At 44.2% G+C, this 24,418-nt stretch overlaps 1 protein-coding gene across 2 annotated transcripts in view; it reads right to left on the bottom strand.

Moving 5' to 3' along the window:
* The window catches only part of dnajc13 (DnaJ heat shock protein family (Hsp40) member C13), a 162,519-nt gene that overhangs the window by 67,023 nt on the left and 71,078 nt on the right, over nucleotides 1–24,418 (bottom strand). The window contains exons 13-21 of one of the 2 annotated variants that reach the window (XM_080752196.1): nucleotides 22,717–22,749; nucleotides 20,319–20,418; nucleotides 17,663–17,770; nucleotides 15,808–15,963; nucleotides 13,428–13,484; nucleotides 11,335–11,456; nucleotides 8,417–8,492; nucleotides 5,061–5,156; nucleotides 3,511–3,651 (exon numbers count right to left, since the gene is read on the bottom strand). In XM_080752196.1, coding sequence (XP_080608322.1) covers nucleotides 3,511–3,651; nucleotides 5,061–5,156; nucleotides 8,417–8,492; nucleotides 11,335–11,456; nucleotides 13,428–13,484; nucleotides 15,808–15,963; nucleotides 17,663–17,770; nucleotides 20,319–20,418; nucleotides 22,717–22,749 — 889 coding nt within the window. The remainder of the gene's footprint in view (nucleotides 1–3,510; nucleotides 3,652–5,060; nucleotides 5,157–8,416; nucleotides 8,493–11,334; nucleotides 11,457–13,427; nucleotides 13,485–15,807; nucleotides 15,964–17,662; nucleotides 17,771–20,318; nucleotides 20,419–22,716; nucleotides 22,750–24,418) is intronic. The other variant, XM_080752197.1, reaches the window with a different exon arrangement.

The following is a 24,418-nucleotide window of genomic DNA, read 5'->3' as shown; positions in this document are numbered from 1 at the left end:
GGCAGGTCAGACCTTCATAAAACCGGTGGATCGGTATCGGCCAAGAATTTTGCAATCGGTCCATCTCTAGCACGAACGCCTACTGAGTGACAATGTAAATGTATGTTTTCTCATGCCAATAAAGCTCCTTTGAATTGAATTAAATTGAGTGGCAAACAACTACTTTCTGGCCTTGACAGCCCATACATCCACACAGAAAAGTCCTATCTGATTGCGTTAAACAACGTTAAACTCACTTTGCCACTCGATTTGCCACTCACTTTATGCATGCACATACCCTCTAACAACGCCCTACTTGATCGTACTACTGCGTCCAACATTAGCATCAAAGCAGATGTAGCAGATCGAACAAGCTCGAAACGAGTCTGATCTTGTCGATCTGCTACTTTTGGCGTATTTCAATTAGACTCCTGAAAGGTTTTGGACATACAAGGTTTCCACCCGAAAGAAACAATCTGAGTATATTTGATTTGGGTGTGGAAGGAAAGGCAGAAACCATAGCAAGTCTTCTGTTGAGTTGAGTGATCTGGACCCCTTTTTGTGGGGGTCCTCAAAAACACAACTTTGACTGAAATATCATTTCAGAGCTCAAAAACAATGCATAGCATAAAAGACATACATCATGTCTACAGCAGGGGGAGCTGTTTCCCCCTATGGCAGTAAGCATGGAAGCTGTGAGCTGAAGCTGCACAGCCATGCCAAGGAACCACGAGAGTTCAAGTCAGGGAAAATGATCAGAACACCTGTCTGTCAAATCTGGGAATAAATTCCTTACCAAACAATGTCTTCACCAATGTGTTGGTAAAGGTGTCTAGTAACATATCTAACAAAGATCCCTAGCAAAATGTTTGACAGCTAGGGTAATTCTGGGTCTCATTCACTTACTATACACTGTACTATAAGGGAAAGAATCACTCCCAAAAATATGCTTTAAGTGGGATGTGAGGGGTTTGGCCCAAGGAATGTTTTTCATGCAAACAAATGCTTGCAATGGATTCAGAATAATTAAAAACACCTAGTTTGACCCCTCACATCCCACTTAAAGCATATTTTTGGGAGTGATTACTTTTTTTTCCCTCATACTATAGTGTAAGTGAATGAGACCCAGAATTACCCTAGCTGTCAAAGATTCTCCTAGGGATGTTGAATTTCAATCTTTATTAGATATGTTACTAGACACCTTTACCAACACATTGGTGAATATATGTAAGGTTGTTAGATATGTTACTAGACACCTTTACCAACACATTGGTGAATATATGTAAGGTTGTTAGATATGTTACTAGACACCTTTACCAACACATTGGTGAATATATGTAAGGTTGTTAGATATGTTACTAAACACCTTTATGAACACATTGGCGAAGAAATGGTTTGGTAAGGAATTTATTCCCAGGGTTTTATTAAAATTCCCTGACTATTCAAGTTATCTGGGATCACCAGGGTGACTGCAGTACGCTCAGCGCCAGCAGGTGGAGCAAGACACACATTGTATACAGTCAGCAGACAGCAGGCAGGCAGCAGCAGCAGCAGCAGCTTGCTGGAGGATAAGAAGTTAATAACTGCCTGAGCTCTGTAGAGCATCGCAGCAGAAGTGATTTACTGGTGCCACTTAAAAATCTCCCATTCATTTTCCCCATAGACCTTTACAAAAATATTTATAACAATTATGTTAAGCCTAGAACCAAGCCATCCAGGATTGCAATGAATCATGACCATACAACCTTTGATCCTATGTTGTGAAAACACATTTTAATATTACATTATTTGATATACTACATTTAATAACTACCCTTTGTTTAGTGATTTTCAACATTTTCCTTTCATAGAAACAAAGGTTGTATGGTCATGATTCACTGCCATCCTGGATGGCTTGGTTCTAGGCTTAAAGGGCAACTTTATTTTTTTACAACAAGGGTTCATATTTTAGATTGTAATTAAAGAATATAAAAGATGAGTGTTAAAATGATTTCATTTACTTTCTATTGTTTTAGAGATTCTTATTTCAGCGGTTGGGGGCATGCGTACAAGTGGCTAAATATGTCATTTTACACAGAATAAGCCCATTCCCAAGATGCAACGCAACCTTTCATGGTTGGATTTGACTTATGGGGGCTAGAGGTGTTACTGTAAATAGCAATAAAGAAACTGCTGGCTTATTGTGTCTAAAAATACATATTTAGCCACTTGTACGCATGCCCCCATGCGTACGCATGCCCCACATTTTAGCACGGTAAATCTGATAAAACAATAGAACTCACTTGTTCTTTTCTCTAATTACAATCTAAAATATGAACCCTTGTTGTAAAAAAAACAAAGTTGTCCTGTAACATAATTGTTATAAATATTTTTGTAAAAGTCTATGGGGAAAATTAGTGGGAGATTTTAAGTGACACCAGTAAACCACTACCACTGTGATGCTCTATAAGCGCAGCGACCCTGTGTTTACCAATGACTCTGAGGCCTTATGCTAGATGCAGAATAGACCCACATTTACAGTGAACATTTTTAACTCAAACTCTTTGCTACTGGGGGTCCCTGGAACAAAATATTTTGAGATGGGGGTCTGTGGCTAAACACTGTATATATCATTTTGGTGTTCCTTGACATGTCAAAGTTTGAGAACCACTGATAGCAACATATGTTTTTTTTTTTCAGAAAACTGTTAAGCCCCTGATACACAAATGATACACAATTCTTTCATCAATATCAACCAGCAACGACCAGAGGTGTCAATTGGGTATGGCTTGGTATGGCAGCTGCCATACCGTGGCTAAAGGGAGAAAAAAATCAAATGTACTTCCTAAAATAAATTCATGCCTGTTGATAAGGTATGGCAACATAACTGGTGTCTTGCACGTGTGAAGGCACAAAAAAGATTAATCCAATGACGCTGCCAATGGCCATACACAATTGACGCCTCTGGTGGTTGCCGGTTGATATTGATGAAATAATTGCAACGTGTATCAGGGGCTTTAGGATTTAAAATACATTATTTTGTAGAATCAGTGGCTAAGGACCCCCATCTCTACATATTTTGTTCCAGGGACCCCCAGAAGCAAAGATTTAAGTGAAACACTTTCACCCTGAATTTGGGTCTATTCTGCATCCAGCTTAAAGGAGTGGTTCACCCCCAAAATGCCTTTTTTTCTATTGATTACTCATGCCATGGAGACTTGAGTTCAATATTATTTTTTTGTTTTTTGTTGTATTCCTAAGACACATTTTTGATTACAATAAATTTGCCCCCATTGATTCTGGATGGGGACCCGAGTGCATTTGGGTCCCCATCCGGAATGAATGGGGGTAACTTGACTATAATCAAATTTGTTTCTTAGGAATGCGACAAAAACACAAAAATATTATTGAACTCAAGTCTCCATGGCGTGAGTAGAAAAAAAGGCATTTTGGGGGTGAACTACTCCTTTAAGGCCTCAGACCCGTTGACCAACGCCAGGTAGCGTAGCGTTAAGCACCCGCCGCTGAAAGAGTCTAAATTTGCCCTCTCACCTCTTTCTGGGTGATGCCCATCTTGTCCCTCCAGTGCATGAGAACCACGTCCGCCTTCTCCTTGGCAAACTTCTCCACCTCTTTGGCTGCTTTGCCCGCTATCCTCTGCCACTCGGGCACCTTGATGCGCCCCAGCTGGTCCTGGGCACAGACGAGGAGGGGGAAACAAAACAAGGATGTTAGAAAACATCAAACTCTGTCATAGGGCATTGAATGCTTTAACCAGTGAGAAATAGCAGATATACAAGCTCACAGCGCGGCGGTGCCGCGCTGCGAGCTTGTAGATCTGCCATTTTTGAAAAAGTCGTGAAAATGTGTGTAAATCTTTGAATATATGCATTTTCAAAGCGAACGTTTGTAACTCAAATTTTGCTTCTGGGGGGTCCCTGGAACTAGATATTTTGAAATGGGGGTCCGTGGCCAAATACATATCATTTTGGGGGTCCTTGACATGAAAAGGTTTGAGCACCACTGACATAGTAGTCTCTCAAGAACAGACTAACTGAGCTCCAGTAAAGTGAAAAGGACCTTTTCTTTGACGATGGCTGGCCAGATTGCCGACATAGAAACATAGGTTTTTTTCCCAAAATCTTAGAAGGGTTCAAAAGACACTTATAGAATCGGGTCAAAATTCTAATTTTCACGATTTTTCAAAAATAGCAGATCTACAAGCACTCGGTGCCGCGCTGTGAGCTTGTATATCTGCTATTTTTTTATATTTAAAGCATAAAATATTGCGTCATAATGTGTTAAGGCCTAAATGGGTTAACGACTTGTGATTCTTGCAAGTCGACTCGACTCAGTAAAAAGTTGAGTTGAAGTCGACTTTATCGTTTGATGACGTCATCACATCACACACGACCCCCCCAATTATTTTGGGGGGGGGGGGGGGTCCCCAGATGATTAACTTAAAGTGCAACATTGTTTTCTCACTCAACAGTAAACAAACCAACATAAAGTTTAAGTGTATAGAGGGGTATCTGCACATTTCTAAAGTGACAATTTAAGGACTTTTTAATACCTCTAAAATGACAAATTAAACATTGTCCAAATTGTCAAATATATGAGGCAGAAGTTGTGAAAATAGCCGATCTACATGCTCACAACGCCTCGCGTTTTGCGAGGCGTTGTGAGCATGTAGATCTGCTATTTTTACAATAGAAAGTTTTTCTTTTCTTCTTTTTTCAACTTCGACTTTCTCTGGTGGGAGTCGACTTGTGTAATGAAGTCGACTGAGTCGACTTGTTATTTTCACAATGTTCTCTTGATTACTTAATATTTGACAGTTTGGCCAGTCCTGTCGAATATTCGGCTATTCGAATACTTTGAGGTTGAATAATTAGAATACTAAAAATCACTATTCGTGAATGCCCTAGTATGATGGGCTAATGTGAGCCAGGGAAGAGAAGTCTGGGACGCTCAGCTAGAACTGTTATCTTCACGACCCTGAATCCAGTCGAGTAGATGAACATATAGAAGGATGGCTAAACAGGATGTGATGTAATGTGTTAGTGTGGTTACCGTGGTAACAGTGGTGTTAGTGTGGTTACCGTGGCGATCTTCAAGTTGTCCCGGATGTGCATCCTGTCCACATCTCTCTCTGGGACCGGGTCTGGGCTGTCCAGGTAGGCTAGTAGGCCTGTGGGCTGGAGGGGAGAGAGACCGTCACTTAACCCTACAGGTAGGCTAGTAGGCCTGTAGGCTGGAGGGGAGAGAGACCGTCACTTAACCCTACAGGTAGGCTAGTAGGCCTGTGGGCTGGAGGGGAGAGAGACCGTCACTTAACCCTACAGGTAGGCTAGGAGGCCTGTAGGCTGGAGGGGAGAGAGACACTATGTTACACTGAGGAGAGAGAGAGAGGTCTGGACTGTCCAGGTAGGCTAGTAGGCCTGTAGGCTGGAGGGGAGAGAGACACTATGTTACACTGAGGAGAGAGAGAGAGGTCTGGACTGTCCAGGTAGGCTAGTAGGCCTGTAGGCTGGAGGGGAGAGAGACACTATGTTACACTGAGGAGAGAGAGAGAGGTCTGGACTGTCCAGGTAGGCTAGTAGGCCTGTAGGCTGGAGGGGAGAGAGACACTATGTTACACTGAGGAGAGAGAGAGAGGTCTGGACTGTCCAGGTAGGCTAGTAGGCCTGTAGGCTGGAGGGGAGAGAGACACTATGTTACACTGAGGAGAGAGAGAGAGGTCTGGGCTGTCCAGGTAGACTAGTAGGTCTGTAGGCTGGAGGGGAGAGAGACACTATGTTACACTGAGGAGAGAGAGAGAGGTCTGGGCTGTCCAGGTAGGCTAGTAGGTCTGTAGGCTGGAGGGGAGAGAGACCGTCACTTAACCCTACAGGTAGGCTAGTAGGCCTGTGGGCTGGAGGGGAGAGAGACCGTCACTTAACCCTACAGGTAGGCTAGTAGGCCTGTGGGCTGGAGGGGAGAGAGACCGTCACTTAACCCTACAGGTAGGCTAGTAGGCCTGTGGGCTGGAGGGGAGAGAGACCGTCACTTAACCCTACAGGTAGGCTAGTAGGCCTGTGGGCTGGAGGGGAGAGAGACTGTCACTTAACCCTACAGGTAGGCTAGTAGGCCTGTGGGCTGGAGGGGAGAGAGACCGTCACTTAACCCTACAGGTAGGCTAGTAGGCCTGTGGGCTGGAGGGGAGAGAGACCGTCACTTAACCCTACAGGTAGGCTAGGAGGCCTGTAGGCTGGAAGGAGAGAGACCGTCACTTAACCCTACAGGTAGGCTAGTAGGCCTGTGGGCTGGAGGGGAGAGAGACCGTCACTTAACCCTACAGGTAGGCTAGTAGGCCTGTAGGCTGGAGGGGAGAGAGACCGTCACTTAACCCTACAGGTAGGCTAGTAGGCCTGTGGGCTGGAGGGGAGAGAGACCGTCACTTAACCCTACAGGTAGGCTAGTAGGCCTGTGGGCTGGAGGGGAGAGAGACCGTCACTTAACCCTACAGGTAGGCTAGTAGGCCTGTGGGCTGGAGGGGAGAGAGACCGTCACTTAACCCTACAGGTAGGCTGGAGGGGAGAGAGACCGTCACTTAACCCTACAGGTAGGCTGGAGGGGAGAGAGACCGTCACTTAACCCTACAGGTAGGCTGGAGGGGAGAGAGACCGTCACTTAACCCTACAGGTAGGCTAGTAGGCCTGTAGGCTGCAGGGGAGAGAGACCGTCACTTAACCCTACAGGTAGACTAGTAGGCCTGTGGGCTGGAGGGGAGAGAGACCGTCACTTAACCCAGCAGGTAGGCTAGTAGGCCTGTGGGCTGGAGGGGAGAGAGACCGTCACTTAACCCAGCAGGTAGGCTAGTAGGCCTGTAGGCTGCAGGGGAGAGAGACCGTCACTTAACCCTACAGGTAGGCTAGTAGGCTGGAGGGAGAGAGACACTATGTTACACTGAGGAGAGAGAGAGAGAGAGAGGTCTGGGCTGTCCAGGTAGGCTAGTAGGCCTGTGGGCTGGAGGGGAGAGAGACACTATGTTACACTGAGGAGAGAGAGAGAGGTCTGGACTGTCCAGGTAGGCTAGTAGGCCTGTAGGCTGGAGACACACGCCATGTTTCCATAAGCTTATTCAAAAATAGGAAGCGAATTATCAGAAATTCGCATTAAGACAAATCGAATTCAGCCCGTTTCCATTTGCAGGTGTCATTTGAATTAGCGACGGTCGCATGAGTTGATCGGGTTGATTTTTTCAGACCGAACCGAGACGCGTGGCTGTGACTCGATCGCTGCACAGACAGTTCACACTCATCCTGCAAGATTCCCCCTTGGGATAATAAAGGTATCTATCTATCTATCTATCTATTCAGCGTCCTCTGGAAGGTGGCCGATCGGCAAGTTCACAACGCTGCGCGGAGACGCGGATGCGAGCTGCTGTGAGCTTGTAGATCGGCCACTTTTGGTAGCTGATAGCTCCGAGTCTGGGAGATAAAGGTGAGGTTATTGAGTCCTGATGTCAACTAACATAGTTCTAAAGCTGAATGAAAAAATAAAACTGGTGGTGGCGTGATAATTAAACTTAAAGGTGATACACCATGCATTAAAAAAGTATTTATGTCATATTGTTTATGTCCCAAAAACGTTTTTCAAAAGGTTTGAGGCTAAATTACCACTCCCCCCCAAAAAAAAAAAAAAAAAAATGTAAAAAAAAGAAAAAAAAAGAAAAAAAGAAACTTTGAAAAAATAAAACCAGAGAAAGACACAATGGTCAGAAATGGGACTTTGTGAGGATAGAAGGTGCTAGTGGGACCCCCAAAAAAGGTTTTAAAATAGGAAAAGTGAAACGTGAAAAGTGACACACTGACTATCAAGACAATGAAAACATTGCACTTCATGTCAAAAAAGGTTGCCGACCCACACCAAGCTAAACCTATAATTAACTCATTTAACGCTGATCCCGAGTATACTCGTGAAAAATACTCAAGTATTTAGAGTGCCGATCCCGAGTATACTCGCGTAAAATACTGTATATAGAGTAACGCTGGCACTCTTACCCTACGGCCCGTTGGAAAGTCCTGGCACGATTGGACTCGCCGATTCATCATCATCATGGATCCACGTGCACAAAATAGTAATCCCATAACATGGAGGCCGACTGTGGATCTCATCTTTAATGTCCATTTTCTCCAAACAACACTTTTAAAGCCAAGGATGGCATTAGATTCTCGCTACAATAACATAATAACAAAGGCAACGATCGGCCATTACAGCGACGGCATGGGGTGACGATCGCTTCCGTTGAATGACGTCATGACGTCAAACCGGAAATGTTTACGCAATGGACTTCTGGCCTTCAAAATAAGAGAATGGCCGCGGATGGAGCCTGCGAGAGGCACGCTGGACATTTTAACCCGTTCATGTCTGGAGCACTAAATGGGTTAAAAACGTAGCTAACAGTGACTCTCACCAGGATTCTCTTCAGCAGGTTCATGGCCGTAGGGTTCTCTGCCGTCCACAGACCCACCAGGTGACGACTCAGCTGTCTGGAAGAGGAGAGAGACAAACAAACAACACCTGGTCAGTTTGAGACACTCTGCAGTCATCGTTGGACTAAAGGTGGTTGCACACTGCACTGCGTGTTTTCGTTGCGTTTTGGAAATCCGAAATCCAGAGTCCAGGGAGAGAGAGAGGAAAGAGAGAGAGAGAGCAAGGCACTCCGTGGCGACACTGCGAAAATCGGATAAAATCAACCCTGGTCCGAAAATAAATACGAAACCGGCGGCGGTGTGCAAACGTGATTGACATAACGTGAGGCTCCGAAAATCACTCCGATATTCGGCCCGAAAAACGCAGCAGTGTGCAGAGACCTTTAAGCCCTTTGCACACAGGACAGTTGCGTTTTTTTTCGTTTGCGGCATGAATAAAACGCATTGGATTTGGTGTGCAAGGCTGTGCGGAATCGGCGCTGCGGATCCAAAAAGGAGTCATAAAAGGAGTGATGAGTTTTTTACCGCATGCGACAAGACGCACGAATCGAACTGGGTTCGATCGAGAAAAAAACGCACGGCGGCAGCCACTCGTCGCACGGCTAATTCGGAGCTGGTGTGCATGAGGTCATAGAGAATCATTGTTTTCTTTTCAAAAAATATATTGTCCGTTTTATCCGTGCGGTTAAACGCGCCTGTGTGCAAAGGGCTTTACAGTCAGGGTTCCCACACATTTTTTTACCAATTAATTTCCAAAACTTTTCCAAAACCTTTCCAGAATATTTAACCCAATTTCCAGGACTATATAACAATAATTCAGCTCAATAACTAGTCACTGACTCCTATGCGCAATGCCCAAATACAGGTAGTGTATGCCAGTGGTTCTCAACCTTTTCAGGCCGTGACCCCCGAAATAATCATATTTTAACTGGGGACCCCCCCACCACCCTGACGAGCACTAAGAGCAGAGGAATTTTGTATAACACGGCTTTTAATTGTGAAAATAGCCGATCTACATGCTCATTGCTCACAATGCTGTGAGCATGTAGATCTGCTATTTTCACAATTTCTGCCTTAATATTTGACAATTTGGCCAATGTTTAACCCATTTAGACCGGGAACGCAAAATGCGTTTTTACCTTTCAGGCCGGGAACGCAAAATGCGTTTCCTGCGTTTCCTGTAGTTTTTACCCTCTTCTGGTCTCGTGGCCAATGAAATGCATCAGGAGGCGATGACGTATGCTTCCCAAAGCAAAGCAAAGCATTCTGGGATTTTTTTTTTGGCTTTGCATAACTTTATTTGTCGGAGAATCCCAGTGCGCACAAGAACAGCTTCTCATAGCGGCGAAATGAAAGACGCGTTGAGCGAAGGCAAACCGGACCCGCTGGAATTGGCATTGTTATTGTTACGTGATATGTTTGAAAACGACGACGATGATGAAGAAGTGTTTCATGGATTTCATGAAGACTGGATTACTTTTCACGGATGCACTTTGAGACGAGACCAACACGTTAGCCGAACAGCTAGTCAACCCCAAACTCCAGAACAACAGATTTGCAGCTATCTGGAGGTAATAACACTTATAAAATGATTATGATGATATGGTTCATTCATTCACATACACAGGCGCACACACACACACGCACGCACATATAATAATAATGACAAATGTCGCTCGCCAGATTTACCGTTATATGGAGCTAACAACTAGAATTGAATATATTCAATAAGAACGTTTTGGTGCTTGTTGTTTCTTGTCAAAGTGGTGGCCTATGGTGTAAGGCCTATGGTGTAAGGTCTCAAATATTTGCTAATTATGTTTCTATGAGCTACATAGGCTGAGAAATATATTATTTATTAGACGTTTTATAAGATTTATTACAATTTTTGAGTTTGCAGATTTCTTTTTAAAAAATGATAAAGGTCTGGACCATGACAAATAATTTCCCATGAAAGCCAAAGGTGTAAGCTATCAAACAGTTTTGAAATTTTGTTTCTAGCTGCTACAGAGGCTGAGAAATAAATGTTTTAGTAGACGTTGACACCTCTGTGAAGTTTTCCATAAAATCTCAGGTTTTAGGGGTATTTTTCCAATCGGCCATAGGTTTTTAAGGCTTTTTTCCAGGCGGACTTATATTAGGTCTAAATGGGTTAATTAGTCATTTCAGAGGTATTAAAAAAATCAATAACCAAAGACAATGCATAGCTATTTTTTCCAGGACCTTCCCGGACCCTTGATCAATTCCAAAACTTTTCCAGTACTGGAAAAATATTTTTCTAATTCCAAAATATTTCCAGGAATTTCATGACCGTGGGAAGCCTGTACAGTAGTCAGTGCACCGTTCTTATGTAAGCAAGTGCAAAAAATAAACTATAAAATAATCTGTCGATTACTTTTCCTCTTCAATAATACCAACTGGTATTGTATTTTATATTTAGCCGTTATCATTGTCCTTTACAACAAAGGTGTCCCAATCTCACTGAGAGCCAGTCATCTCGGAAAGTACAGCTTTAGACAGGGACTGAAAATACTTTTTTTTTTTTTCTCACTAAAATGTGATAAAGCCACTAAAGCATTTCATAAATTTCAGGCTACATTTCACTTAAACGCCAGAGCTTAACTCTGCATGTAAATAAGACTTTTTTTAATTAATGTGAGAGATCGTCAGGTCATTTGCAGGTTAGAAATGTATTTAGAACTTGAATATCTCAAAAGTAGTATTTCAGCATGGCATCATTCTATAAGCCATATCTTCAAAACTGTTGGGTCAATAATGGTGTGTGTGTGTGTGTGTGTGTGTGTGTGTGTGTGTGTGTGTGTGTGTGTGTGTGTGTGTGTGTGTGTGTGTGTGTGTGTGTGTGTGTGTGTGTGTGTGTGTGCGTGCATGAGACAGAGACCTGTTGGTGAGCATCCTCTGGTCAGCACTGATAGTGAACATGGAGGTGTGTAGATGTCTGGGTAGAGCTCCTTCACTGAGAGCCAGCTCCTGCATCTTAGTGGCGATCTCCTTGTCTCCTTCCTGGAGAGAGAGAGAGAGCACACACAGATATAAAGAGCTAGATGCCTCGTTCTCCTCTGCAGTTCATTGGAGCGATGTGCAAAAGTTCTAGTCCGGACTTCCTGGAAAAAACTAAGGGAACGCTGTCAGTCAAAGTGACTACTGGTCAATCAAAGCGTGTCTTTTCCGGGACTTATCCAAGGACTACAATTCAATTCAAAACAGATCCAGTTCCGATGTTACGCGGCTCAGCTGTTCTTACAGGCTGCGTACGTAAAGACCCGCCCCCACCTACCTCTGATTGGCCTAGCAACTTCCCTATGTGTGACGCACGTGGAAGCAATGCACACGTGATTCCCTTAGTCCCTCGATGCACATGCATCAGAGTCGAAGGAGGCGTCTACCTTTCTATGTCTATGGGGTACCGGGTGTCCAGTCATAAGGCCCATTCCTACTGGGCCAGATAAGAGATAAAAAAAATCTCTTTCTCCAGATATTTTTTCCATTCAAAGTGGAAGGTAGATACAGATAAAAAAAATATCTACCACAGATATTTGCCACATATACTTTTATCTGTGGTAGATATTTTTTTTATCTGTATCTACCATCCACTTTGAATGGAAACATATCTGGAGAAAGAGATTTGTTTATCTCTTATCTGGCCCAGTGGGAATGGGCCATTCATCAGTGTTGTGCGATACGAGGCTGATACACAAGCAGATGTACAAGATCATACAAGCTCACTGATCTGCTATTTTTGAAAAATCATGTTTTTTTGGGGTTTTTTTGCAAATCTTTTTTTGCGAATATATCTTTTTTAACACCCAAGGAGCCTCGAGAGACGAGACAACGAAGGGTTAACTGTACGTGCAGCTGCCTGCCCTCTGAATGACCCGAGTCCATACGTCACCCCGTAGCAGAGAGAGAGAGAGAGAGAGAGAGGAAAAAAAGGCATGCGCTGGTTGCATTGTGTTCCATTCTACTCTGAAACATAAAAAGGGCTTTATCTCTGAATGAGGTAAAAAGAATGCCAGGGAAGCAGAGATCTGATTGTTTTCACAGCGACACTTTACCACGATGGTCGGCCGCGGTTTGGATTTTATTTTTGCGAGCTTTTGTAAATAAAGGGATTATCTTCCTCAATCGTCAGTGGACACCCACGTGCACACCAAGCCCCCAGAACCCTGGGGGCGCCCTGAAACCAAAAGGACATGTTGGCCGTTTTGAGGTACTGCAGTTGGGTCTACTCACATGAACGCGCGTCTAGGCTTCTTTGTATTGACGTGCGTTCATACCGGAAGTGCTCGTTCATGAAGCGCGTCCATGAACACAAATTATGACGAAAAATGCGTCACAGTAGACCCACTACATCACGGTTTTACTAGCCGGAAGGAGGGGTGAAAACGCCTCATGCGCTGGGTGAGCAACTCAATGCAAGTGGACGGGCGGGGATATCTGGTGTCCTCTCTATTCTTATTATAACTCTATGGTGCACACGCACAAAGCTTCCGAGGCTCTTCAAAATAAAGAGTGAGTGAATGGTGGCAGCAGCAACAGCTAGAAATGTTATAAACCTGAGCAGCCCATGTGTTAAAGTAAACATTTTGAGACGGGGGGTCAGCGGGCCACATACAAATAATTCTAGGGGTCCTTCACATGAAAAGGATTGATAACCACTGATCATAGAAACATGTGTTTTTCAAAAACTCATGTTTCTATGAACATGTGTTTTAGTCTAGAAGACAGAACCAGGTCAAAAATATTCTTGACTTAGCAGATCTACAAGCTTGCAGCACAGCACTCTGTGCTCGCAAGCTCACTGCAAGCTTGTAGATCTGCATTTTTTTTAAATAGTTAAAGCATTAAATAATGATCAGCGTAATAATAACGTGTTCCATGTCTTCATGGTTAAAAGACAGTTGTGTGACTGCTGGTATTCTCTTCTAGAGGTTTATGGTATGGTGTTTGTTACTGTTTGTACCAAACTCTTACCTCAATGATTGCCTTCATCACCAGGCCTGCTCCTTTCACTATGGCCATGGAAGGATGCTGGAGGGAGAAACAACAACACATAACAGGGCATTAACAACTTGTGATTTTTGCAAGTCGACTCGGTCCCCAGATGATTAACTTAATGTGCAACATTGTTTTCTCTCTCAACAGTAAACAAACCAACATAAAGTTTAAGTGTATAGAGGGTATCTGCACATTTCTAAAGTGCCAATTTAAGGACCTTTTAATACCTCTAAAATGACAAATTAAACATTGTCCAAATTGTCAAATATATAGAAGCAGAACGCGAGGCGTTGTGAGCATGTAGATCTGCTATTTTCACAATAGAACTTTTTTTTTTCTTCAACTTCGACTTTCGACTTTCTCTGGTGGGAGTCGACTTGTGTAATGAAGTCGACTGAGTTGACTTGTCGTTAATGCCCCAACACATACATACTCACACATCAACTGTCAGCTCAGATCATCTCCCGTTTCTAAAGGTCAGTGTGGCTTCCATTCATCAGTTTTATGCTCGGCCAAGGAGGGACGTTGAAAATAACTCAGGACAAAAAGCCTCCGCAATGATTCTACACATCTCTGATCCACGTGGTCATTATAGTGCGGGAAATTAATACTATTTTCTGGAAGAATCGTTCGGTTTGTGATACAAGTACCACATTTTGCATAAAGTTTCCTCTGGACCTACTTTTCCCAAAAAGCACGTTAGCCACTACATTTATTTAGAAAAGGGTTGGGGTCCCATTGACTTTCTATACAGTAAAATAATACCAGTAAGACTCCCTAATCGGGAGATAAGCGACCGTAGGTCACTTATCTCCACAAATAGAGCAAAAATGTGTTTTTCCAAAATCTTCCTGATCCATGTTGATGACATGAGTGTAGACATACTGTGTAGTGATTTTCGTGATTTTAGGGCAAAATCTGAATCGGCCTCATGGTGGCGCTAGAGGGCCATGTGAGAAATGAGGGGTGGGGTCTCCGCGCCGCCAAGGCGGACGAATAGGTACCGGCCCCGGCTCTCCCGGTCGCTCCTAGCCCGAGTTACGGCATTTTATGTGAGCTGCAGTGGCAGGGGGTCCTCCACTGGGGGCGCCACCACTTTTGCATCCGTTCTGGAGCACCAGGAGTGGGTGGTCCCCGGGAATGCCCCGTGAGCAGCCCCGTTGGGGTGGTCATTTGGTAATTTTTGCACATGTGCTCATTTTTTACACTTGGGGGTCCCCGAGGGAGCTGGGGGTCCCTGGAGCTCCGGGGGTCCTTGGAGGTTGTAGTTTGGCAGGTAAGGAGTGTGTGTGCAAAATCTGGCATGGATCGGGGCAACGGTTGCGGAGATATGAGCAGGGCAAAAGTGTGACGTGTGACGTGTGTGACGGACGGACGGACGGACGGACGGACAGACGGACACCTCGAGCAGCTTTCGGTAAAAAATACATCTGCTTTAAGTAGCATGTGAGGGGTCAAACTAGGGGGTTTTCATTATGCTGAATCCATTGCAAGCATTTGTTTTGCACAAAAAACATTCCTTGGGCTAAAAAAAACCCCCACAAAACGATGGTTTAGTGACGAGTCATCACTTTTCACCATTTTGTGGGGGTCATTTGTAGCCCACAGAATGTTTTTTTGTGCAAAACAAATGCTTGCAATATTCAGCATCATGAAAAACCCCTAGTTTGACCCCTCACATGCTACTTAAAGCAGATTTATTTTCTGTGTTTTTTTTCCGGTATAGTAAAGTTAATGGGACACAAACTTTCATCCGTTTTTTTATGAAGTTTCCCCCGGGAGTTGAATGTCAACCTTTTAGTACATATTATTGCACACCTTTAGAAACACATTGGTGAAGACATTTCTTGGTAACGATTTAGTTTGCAGATTTTATTATGTTTCTCTGACTATAAGATCGAGACTGACAGGGACGTGCTGGGCCCCTGATTCAGCCCGGGAAAAAGAGTTGTAGAGGCCCTCATTGCGCGCTATAGAGAGAGATCTCTCTCTATAGCTCTGCTGCTACTCAAAGATTTGCCATTTCAGATCATGACAAGTGACAAGCCAGTGGGCCAATTACTGTACATGGTGCAGATCTGCTGTTTTCACTACTTTTTTTCCTTAATGGCCGGCCTGGACCGGCTGGGAATGAACCGACCGTTCGGGAGTTGGCCCGCTTTTCCCAGCGGCCAGCACGTCCCTGGAGACTGACCTGGATGCTTGAACAGCGTGCGTCCGTTAGACGCCACCATCTCCAGCAGCATGTCAAACTGCTGCCCCTCCATGGTCTCACCGTACGGACCCTAACCCTGACCCTGACCCTAACCCTGACCCTGACCCTAACCCTAACCCTGCTCATCAGATTGAGACTGACCTGGAACAGCTTGAACAGCGTGCGTCCGTTAGACGCCACCATCTCCAGCAGCATGTCAAACTGCTGCCCCTCCGTAGTCTCGCTGTACGGAGCGCACAGGGCAAAGGTCAGGAAGTCCAGCAAGGAGCTGATGACCAGAGCACCCGTTCCATGGTCCTGTGGGGGGGGGGGGGGGAGAGAAAGAGAGAGAGAGAGAGTTTTAACCCATTTAGGCCTGAACACAATATGACGCAATATTTTATGCTTTAAATATAAAAAAATAGCAGATATACAAGCTCACAGCGCGGCAACGAGTGCCGCGCTGCGAGCTTGTATATCTGCTATTTTTGAAAAATCGTGAAAATTTGAATTTTGACCCAATTCTATAAGTGTCTTTTGAATCCTTCTAAGGTTTTTGGAAAAACTATGTCAGCAATTTGGCCAGCCATCGTCAAAGAAAACGTCCTTTTCACTTCAACTGGAGCTCAGTTAGTCTGTTCTTGAGAGACTACTATATCAGTGGTGCTCAAACCTTTTCGTGTGAAGGACCCCCAAAATTATATTTATTTGGCCACGGACCCCCATCTCAAAATATTTAGTTCCAGGGACCACCCAGAAGCAAAATTTGAGTTACAAACGTTCGCTTTGAAAATACATATATTCAAAGATTTGCACATATTTTCACGACCTTTTCAAAAATAGCAGATCTACAAGCTCGCAGCGCGGCACTCGGTGCCGCGCTGTGAGCTTGTATATCTGCTATTTTTCACTGGTTAAAGCATTCAATAATTCTAGGCCTAAATAGGTTAAATGAAACGCTACTGAATGATGCGACCAAATATAAGTAAGACTCCCTAATCGCATGTATGTTGTCTGCAAAAAGCAACCTCATGGTGGCGCTAGAAGAGGAGCATGTGAGAAATCGGGGGCGGAGGTTGTGGTTTGGCAGCCAAGGAGTGTGTGTGCAAAGTTTGGCATGGATAGGAGCAACGGTGCCGGAGATAAGAGTAGGGCCAAAAGTGTGACGTGACGTGACGGACTGACGGAGGGACTGACTGACTGACGGCGGGACAGCCGGAGGAGGTTTTGAAAGTAACTGCGACCTGACAGTCGCAAAAAATGTAATAATTATATCAATAATAACTTTCATTTATAATGCCTTTCAAAAACCCAAGGACGCTTTATAATTAGAAAAGAAAACAGACTTTTTTGTCAAAAGCCTTAACACATCGGGTGCCCCTGGATTGCCCCATTTATCCCCTCTCGCTGCCCAGGCCCACCACCATTCTATTGAATACGGCCCTGCTGCGTCAATGCATGCGTCATGACGTCACTTGGTCACATGAGCGCAGACAGGATGTTATTGTGTAACTTACTGTATAGACCAGTGTTGATCATAACTGTTCATTGCCGATCAAAATTTTGACATTTTGCCGCACCCCGCCACAGTTTTAGCCATAAAACAAACATCAGAGATAAAGGGCGTTAAAGATGGGGAAATGCATTGGAGTATACGGAGAAAAACAGCCGCGCGATGCTCTCAGCGTCGACTCGAAGCGACTAGCGGCTAATGGGCTACATCCAGGCGTAGCCCCGACCTAACGGTGAGATATAAAGTTAATACTGTAATTACAGTAAACACGTCAACGCGTCGTGGGCCTCCAGATACATCAAAGAGATTGGCGTGTAGACACCTCGTGGGCATCCCATGAGTTAATAAGCACGGGCGCGTTTCGACCCTGTAGGTCTTCGTGGACGAAGACCTACAGGGTTGAAACGCGTCCGTTTTCCACTGTCCAGTGAGGTAAATAAAAGCTTTTTACAAAGGAGATTCCTTGAGTGCTGGTAACTTCTTCATTATCTCAGGGATACCAACCACGTTGCTGATGAACTTCTCCAGGAGGTTCTCCAGGAACTTCTTGGAGGAGAGCAGAGAGGCTTTGTTGAGCTGCTCCTGCCTCAGGTCGTAGTCGTCATGCATCGGCTGGAGAAGGAGAGAGAGAGAGAGATACAGGGTTAGGGTTAGGGTCCTGCCTCAGGTCGTAGTCGTCATGCATCGGCTGGAGGAGAGAGGGAGAGTTCAGGAGTAGTCTGGGATCACTTCACTTTTCGGGGTTGTGACCGGTCTGGAGCGGAAACCACAACACGTCATGTTGTAGTTCTCAAAGGACTACAATTTGCCAGAACTACCAAACCGGATTCAGTTTTAACCCAAAATAATTCCCCTGCGCTCAAGGACATACTTTTAGGGCCTACCTAATAAACTCCTTGATGCAGAGTAGTTTTGCTTTTGGAAAATTATTCTGGTATTTGCATCTTTTAGTCTTGCCAGTCTTTTAGCGACTGGCAAGACTACACCAGGCTACTGGAGCATTTTAATAGGGATTGGGGAAACAAACGGAGGGAAACAAATCAAAGCGACATTGCTTCTTCTAGTGGTTTCTGCGCTTTAGGTGGAAACCAAACGGCCTGTTGTGAACGAACACTAGGCTTTCCCCCAGAAAGCCTGGTGGGCGAGGTTAGTTCAGGAGAGGTAAACAAACGAACACAACCAAACAAGCAAAACAGCCGCCGTCTAAAAACAATACTGTTGAAATTAACGGAATGAGTGTCGATGTGTGATTTAAAGTCGTTTTCCCTGTCTGCCCGCGTTGGTTTTATTGTAGCCTGCAATGATTTCATTATATATTTTTTTACAGCACGACGCGTTGTGAGCTTGGAGGTCGGCTCTTTTGCGTGATATCACACTGAACTAAGCATAATCAAGTGAATACCTGAGATGTGGCGTAACGGCATGGCTTCCTACACAGAGAGGGCAATTCTTTCAACATAAGATGCTGCGTTCAAGTTCAGGAGAGTTTGGACAAGGCAATTCTCTTGAATGCTGCCTTCAGGTATGGCATGGAAAGAGGGGACATTTGTATTTCCTTCACCATAGTAAAAACTGCATTCATGGTCTGGAGAGGACACTTTTTACAGATGGATAAAAGGGCAGGGGCTCGAGCCTTAACACATCGGATGCCCACGTGGTGTCTACAAGTCAATTTCTTTGATGTCGTTGGAGGCCCACAACGCGTTTGACGCGTTGTACAGTAAACTATACTGTACTGTAGCTACTGCAATTGGCTACCGCGGTGATGAAACAAACTCCATTTCCCAACATGCAGCGCGCAATTACGTCACCCGGACGTGCTGTGTGTCTCGTTGACTTCCTGTTTAGCGGCTGCACAAAAATGCTGTTTTCTCCGGATTCTCTTCCTTTTTTCATTTTTTTCTCAAAACGGCAGCCTCTTCTACGTGCCATAACACAAACACTGTGGCTTAGAAATGATAAAAAACGGTCTTGACTGAAAGAAAAGATTTTCGCTATTACATTTACTCGGATTACTTTTCTCGCCAGTAGTCTCGCCGGTAGGTAAAATGACGCGTTGCCATGGGCACCAGCAACCACGTGGGCGTCAACCACGTGGCCGTCCGATGTGTTAAGGAAGGTTTTAATCGCACCGATTCGGCCACGAATCGGCGGTGGAAAGTGTCTGCTGCCGACCGGGAGCATTCGGCAACTTGTCTGCAAGAGGTGCTTGCCGTCGGTAGGGCTGTCGGAACCCGTCGATCGAAAACTGAACCTGCTCAGTCTTTTGCAATCGGTCGGTAGAATTGAGGCGTCTTGATACTCCTGTATAGTGGACATTAGTTTGCTGCAGAAAACAAAGCCTAAATGAGACATTTTCCTGTCGCACATTTTAACTAAATACCATATTCTCAATCTCAACTCTCAATTCATATTCCAATCTGATCCAAAGCAAAGCTAGTAGTAGGCTAGTAATAGTGCTGCAGCTGCCCATGTTGTTGTTTTTGAGCGGTGGTAGACCGCTCCATAGCATGGCCGTGTGTGTATCCGTGTATGTATCCGTGTATCTGTGTATGTATGTATGTATGTATGTATGTGTGTATGTAGCCTGAACTACCACTCAGTGACCAGAGAGGGTGCTCTTGAGTCTAGTCTGAGCATCTCTCTCTCACACACACACACGCACACACACACGCGCACACACACACACACACACACACACAACCACCGCTCAGTTCACACGGGTGTGATTTTTTTCCTCTGCACGGAGAACACAGAGTGCCTCCGGTTGCCAGATTCTGTGAGTGAAATAAGCGACAAGGTCTATCAAAATAAGACCAAAAGCAGTGACCAGTTTCACCTATTGAGCTCCATTACATTAGTTATTTTCTAAAAGAATGTTGAAAGCAAGGCCAAATAAGCAACTACACTTCAGAAACAAACAAAAGCAACCCACAACTAGCAACATCATAGGAAAGCAGGATCAACGTTGCTTATAACGAGCAGACCTGGCACCACTGCCATACAGTAACTACAGTTGGTGTCGGCAAAACAAATAAAAAAAAATGCTTAGTTTTTTGCAGTTCTTTGCAGTCTGTGTAGAGTCAGAAGGAGTCTCCTGTAGGCTGTTTGGTGTGGAGACACCTTTACACACATCAGTCAGAGACTAGGAGACACTTACACACATCAGAGCACAGAGCATGTCCACAGCCGCGTGCGTCACTCCGTTGTGGTTCCTCTTTAAAGCTTTGACCGTCTTCACTCCAAGCTTCTCTCTGAACCTGCAACACACACACACACACACGCACGCACGCACGCACGCACGCACGCACGCACGCACGCACACGCGCACACGCACACACACACACACACACACACACACACACACACACACACACACACACAGTTGACCAAGCATTACTTATATCGATTAATATATAATAACAATAATGAGAAGGCTAGAGCAGAGGCACTAAACAATTCCAAGGCATTGGCTGGCCTCATATTTGAATGTAATTACAAAAGTATACAAATATAATTCAGAGCATTTCAGACATAGAAGTTATTATTGTCCATAGCCCACTTCCACAGCACTCTATATATCTCTCTAAATGAGAGTCTCATTTCAAACAGCACATCAAATGATAAACAACCAAATGTGTTTTTGTTTTTTTTCATAACTTGTGAAAATGGGAGGGAATGCAAAGGTGCTTTTAGTGATGAAGTTCATTCTTAAGCACACAGGTTCAGAAGAGGAATATTAATACAGTAAATACAAGTCCTCTCACACATCTCAGTGATGCTTGATTTGGAATCGTACATGAGTTCTGGGCGGGAGCACTTGTTTCCATTGACCATGACGGAGGTGCGTCCGAGTCACATAATGTACACTGGGGGACAGAATAGTAAATCTTCTTCCGCGTGACTTTCCGCACCACCGCGCGGTCCAAGCGAACACAAAGGAGCGCTCCCTAGCTCCGGTTCAGCCAATCAGACGCTTTCGTGGGCGGGGTTTGCCAAGAACTCATGTACGATTCCAAATACTCCATTTTCGTCCATGCCTTACCCCTTCTCCCTAAACCTTTTTCCATTTTGTACTATTTTGAAAAAACATTTTGAAATAGTTCAATAGTTGATCTACAAGCTCACATCGTGTCGATGTAGATCGGCTATTTGAGGTATAGCTGATCTACAAGTTTTTCTAAATAGTAAAAAAAAAAAGGCAAAGAAGTTTAGGATAAGGAATAACTTAAGGCATGGAGACCAGAATATATGAGAGACATGTTAAAGAGTAGGAAAGGAGAGAGAGGGCAGCAACCGTTGATTATTTTATTAGCGCTTCAATTTTATCGATTAATCAAACAATCGAGAAGCAACATTTTGTTTTGACAATTTGTTAAGAGAAAAACATTACATATCAATGCATTGACGCAAAAAAAAAAAAAAGGAAAAAATCTTAAAGCGATGCGGCTGTGAGCTTGTAAATCTGCTATTTCGCTATTCGATGACATTTTTAATTATAATGCAAATGTTCCATTTTGTCCTCCAAAAGCGATTCAATAATTTATATTTTATGTTTTATAAATTGATTAAAGCAGCACTATAGAGTTTGGGGTAAATAACAAGGCAACCAAACGTCTTTGACTTCATTAGCCAAGAATCTCTGCAAGAATGTCCATGGCCAGTTGTCACTTTGACTGGAAGTTCTGCCTTGGTGCCTGCCTTGGCAAAATAATGCCAAGTAGAAACTCACTGTCTCCCGTATAAATATTAATACAGTCAAGTCCCTAGCAGGGACCCCCCTGGCTCTATACATTTATGGAAGGACGATTGATATTGCTCAAAATGTGAACTTGGACAACTTTGGTTGTTTTACAACAAGGGTTCATATTTTAGATTGTAATTAGAGATAAGAAAATATGAGTGTTAAAACATTTTCATTCACTTCTTTCTATCGTTTTAGTGATTATAATTACATTGTTTTCAGTGGGTGGGGGCATGCGTGCAAGTGGCTAAATATGTATTTTTAGACACAATAAGCCCATTCCCAAGATGCGCCGCGATCTTTCACGGGCAGATGTGACTTATGGGGGAGGGTAGTGTTAGTAATAATGACATTGCCGGCTTTTTGTGTCTAAAAAGCACATTTAGGCACTTGCATGCATGGCCCACACCCACTGAATTAAAAAGTGACATAGTGCTGCTTTAAATTGATCAGTTTGATTAACTGTTGCGCCCCCTAGTGGATGTGAGCACAGACCTCTTCTGATCTGTCTGTCTGTCTGTCTGTCAGCATCACATCAAAGAATGAAGATAGGGGAAAGGGAGGGCAGTTGCCAGACAGACAGACAGACACGCAGACAGACTGACAAGACAGACAGACAGACAGATCACAGACAGACAGACAGATCAGCCAGGTGTGGAAGGGTTGTGGGATGTTCAAACAAAGAGAGACACAGACACACACGCGCGCACACGCACGGACGCACACACGGACGCACGCACGGACGCACACACACACACGCACACACACACACACACACAGGGTGGGCTAGGAGGATGCAATGGTTCATATTTACGTTCCGTCTGTGACCCCAGGGCCGTGGGCAGACCTTGGAATAACAGAGTAGACCAGAGAGTTAACCAGACCATAAAACCACCAGAGCTCCACACAAAGAATAGTCGGGGGCCTAAGGGAGATGACATGGTAATCTCGCGCTAATTAGTCTAAAAGCGCGAAATTTTGCACAGATGTAGCCCAGGGTATGCTCTAATGATTTAGCTAGGGTGCCCGAGTCGGCGACCTTCGGGGTCGCCACAGCGGCCAAATCGAGTTGGGCTCCCATTGACTTTACAAGGAATGTTTTTTGTGCAAAACAAATGGTTGCAATGGATTCAGCATGATGACAAACCCCTAGTTAGACCCCTCAGATCCTCCTTAAATACCCAGAAAAAATATGTTTTTCTGGGTATTTTCCTCCTGTATAGAAAGTCAATGGGAGCCCAACTTGATTTGGCCGCTGTGGCGACCCCGAAGGTCGCCGACTCGGGCGCCTTAGCTAAATCATTAGAGCATGCCCTGAGCTACATCTGTGCAAAATTTCGCGCTTTTAGACTGATTAGCGTGAGATATCCTTAAGTCCCCCGACTAGAACACACACACACACACACACACAACCAGGACGTGAATGGGATCATAAGAATAAGCCCCTTTTCGACTGCACACTACACGACACCACAGCACTCCACACCACACCACATACAAATATCGACATTTTCCATTACAACAAAAGTACCAGGCCCGCAGGGGTCTTCAACGTTTTCAGGCCGGGGACCCCCAAACTGATGGGGAGATGGAGCAGGGACCCCCTACCACCTCGTAGGGTGGGGGGGTCGGGGCTACGACATATTTTTTATTTTAAACAAGTTACAGCGAGCAGGGTGGGCCGTACCACTACCATTTCTAAACATAGACCTACTACTTATTAACTGAGAACCAATGTCAATAATATCAACAATCTGTCAATTGCATAGTAATCATGTATTCAAGCTATTCAAAATGGATAGAATCATGATTTATTTTTTAACATAAATGTGAAAAAAAAAAAAAAAAAAAAACATCTTTAGATTTTTTTTTTTTTTTTTAAGCAATAATTTCACGGACCCCCTGTAGTACCTCCGCGGACCCCCTAGGGGTCGCGGACCCCCTGTTGAAGACCCCTGAGTAAGAGCAATGTTGTTTTTGACAGCACATTTTGATTTAGTTTTAGTCGTAGTCTTTTGACTAAAATGTCATTTAGTTTTAGTCATAATTTTGTCACCTGAAAAGTTTTAGTTTTAGTCTAGTTTTAGTCGACTAAATATCATATGTTTTTAGGCGACTAAATCTATGAGTTGATTTAGTCAACTGAAATGTATCTTGGCAGGCCTTGATGGCATCGTAATGACTGATTTTACACTTGGTTGTGTGCTGAAAACAGCCGATCTACAAGCTCACAGCGCGCCGCAGCGCGACACGTTGTGAGCTTGTAGATCTGCTATTTTCAGCACGCAACACCTGAGAGCAACCAAACATAAAATGACTCTTCTCCACAAGTCCCTCCCTTAAGTTTTAGTCAGGTTTTTATTTTGTTGACGAAATTGTCAATATATTTAGTCTTAGTTTTAGTCATCACGGCTTAGTTTTTATTTAGTTTTTGTCAGTGAAAAAACGCAGTCGACAAAGAAAACGTTGTCATAGTTTTAGTCGACAAAATCAACACTGTGTAAGAGACAAACTGA

The sequence above is a fragment of the Nannobrachium achirus genome, assembly GCF_963921795.1.
Source record: "Nannobrachium achirus genome assembly, chromosome: 21".
Classification (NCBI taxonomy): domain Eukaryota; kingdom Metazoa; phylum Chordata; class Actinopteri; order Myctophiformes; family Myctophidae; genus Nannobrachium; species Nannobrachium achirus.
Note: the sequence above shows the minus strand (reverse complement) of the source record. Positions and strands in the feature narration are given on the sequence as shown.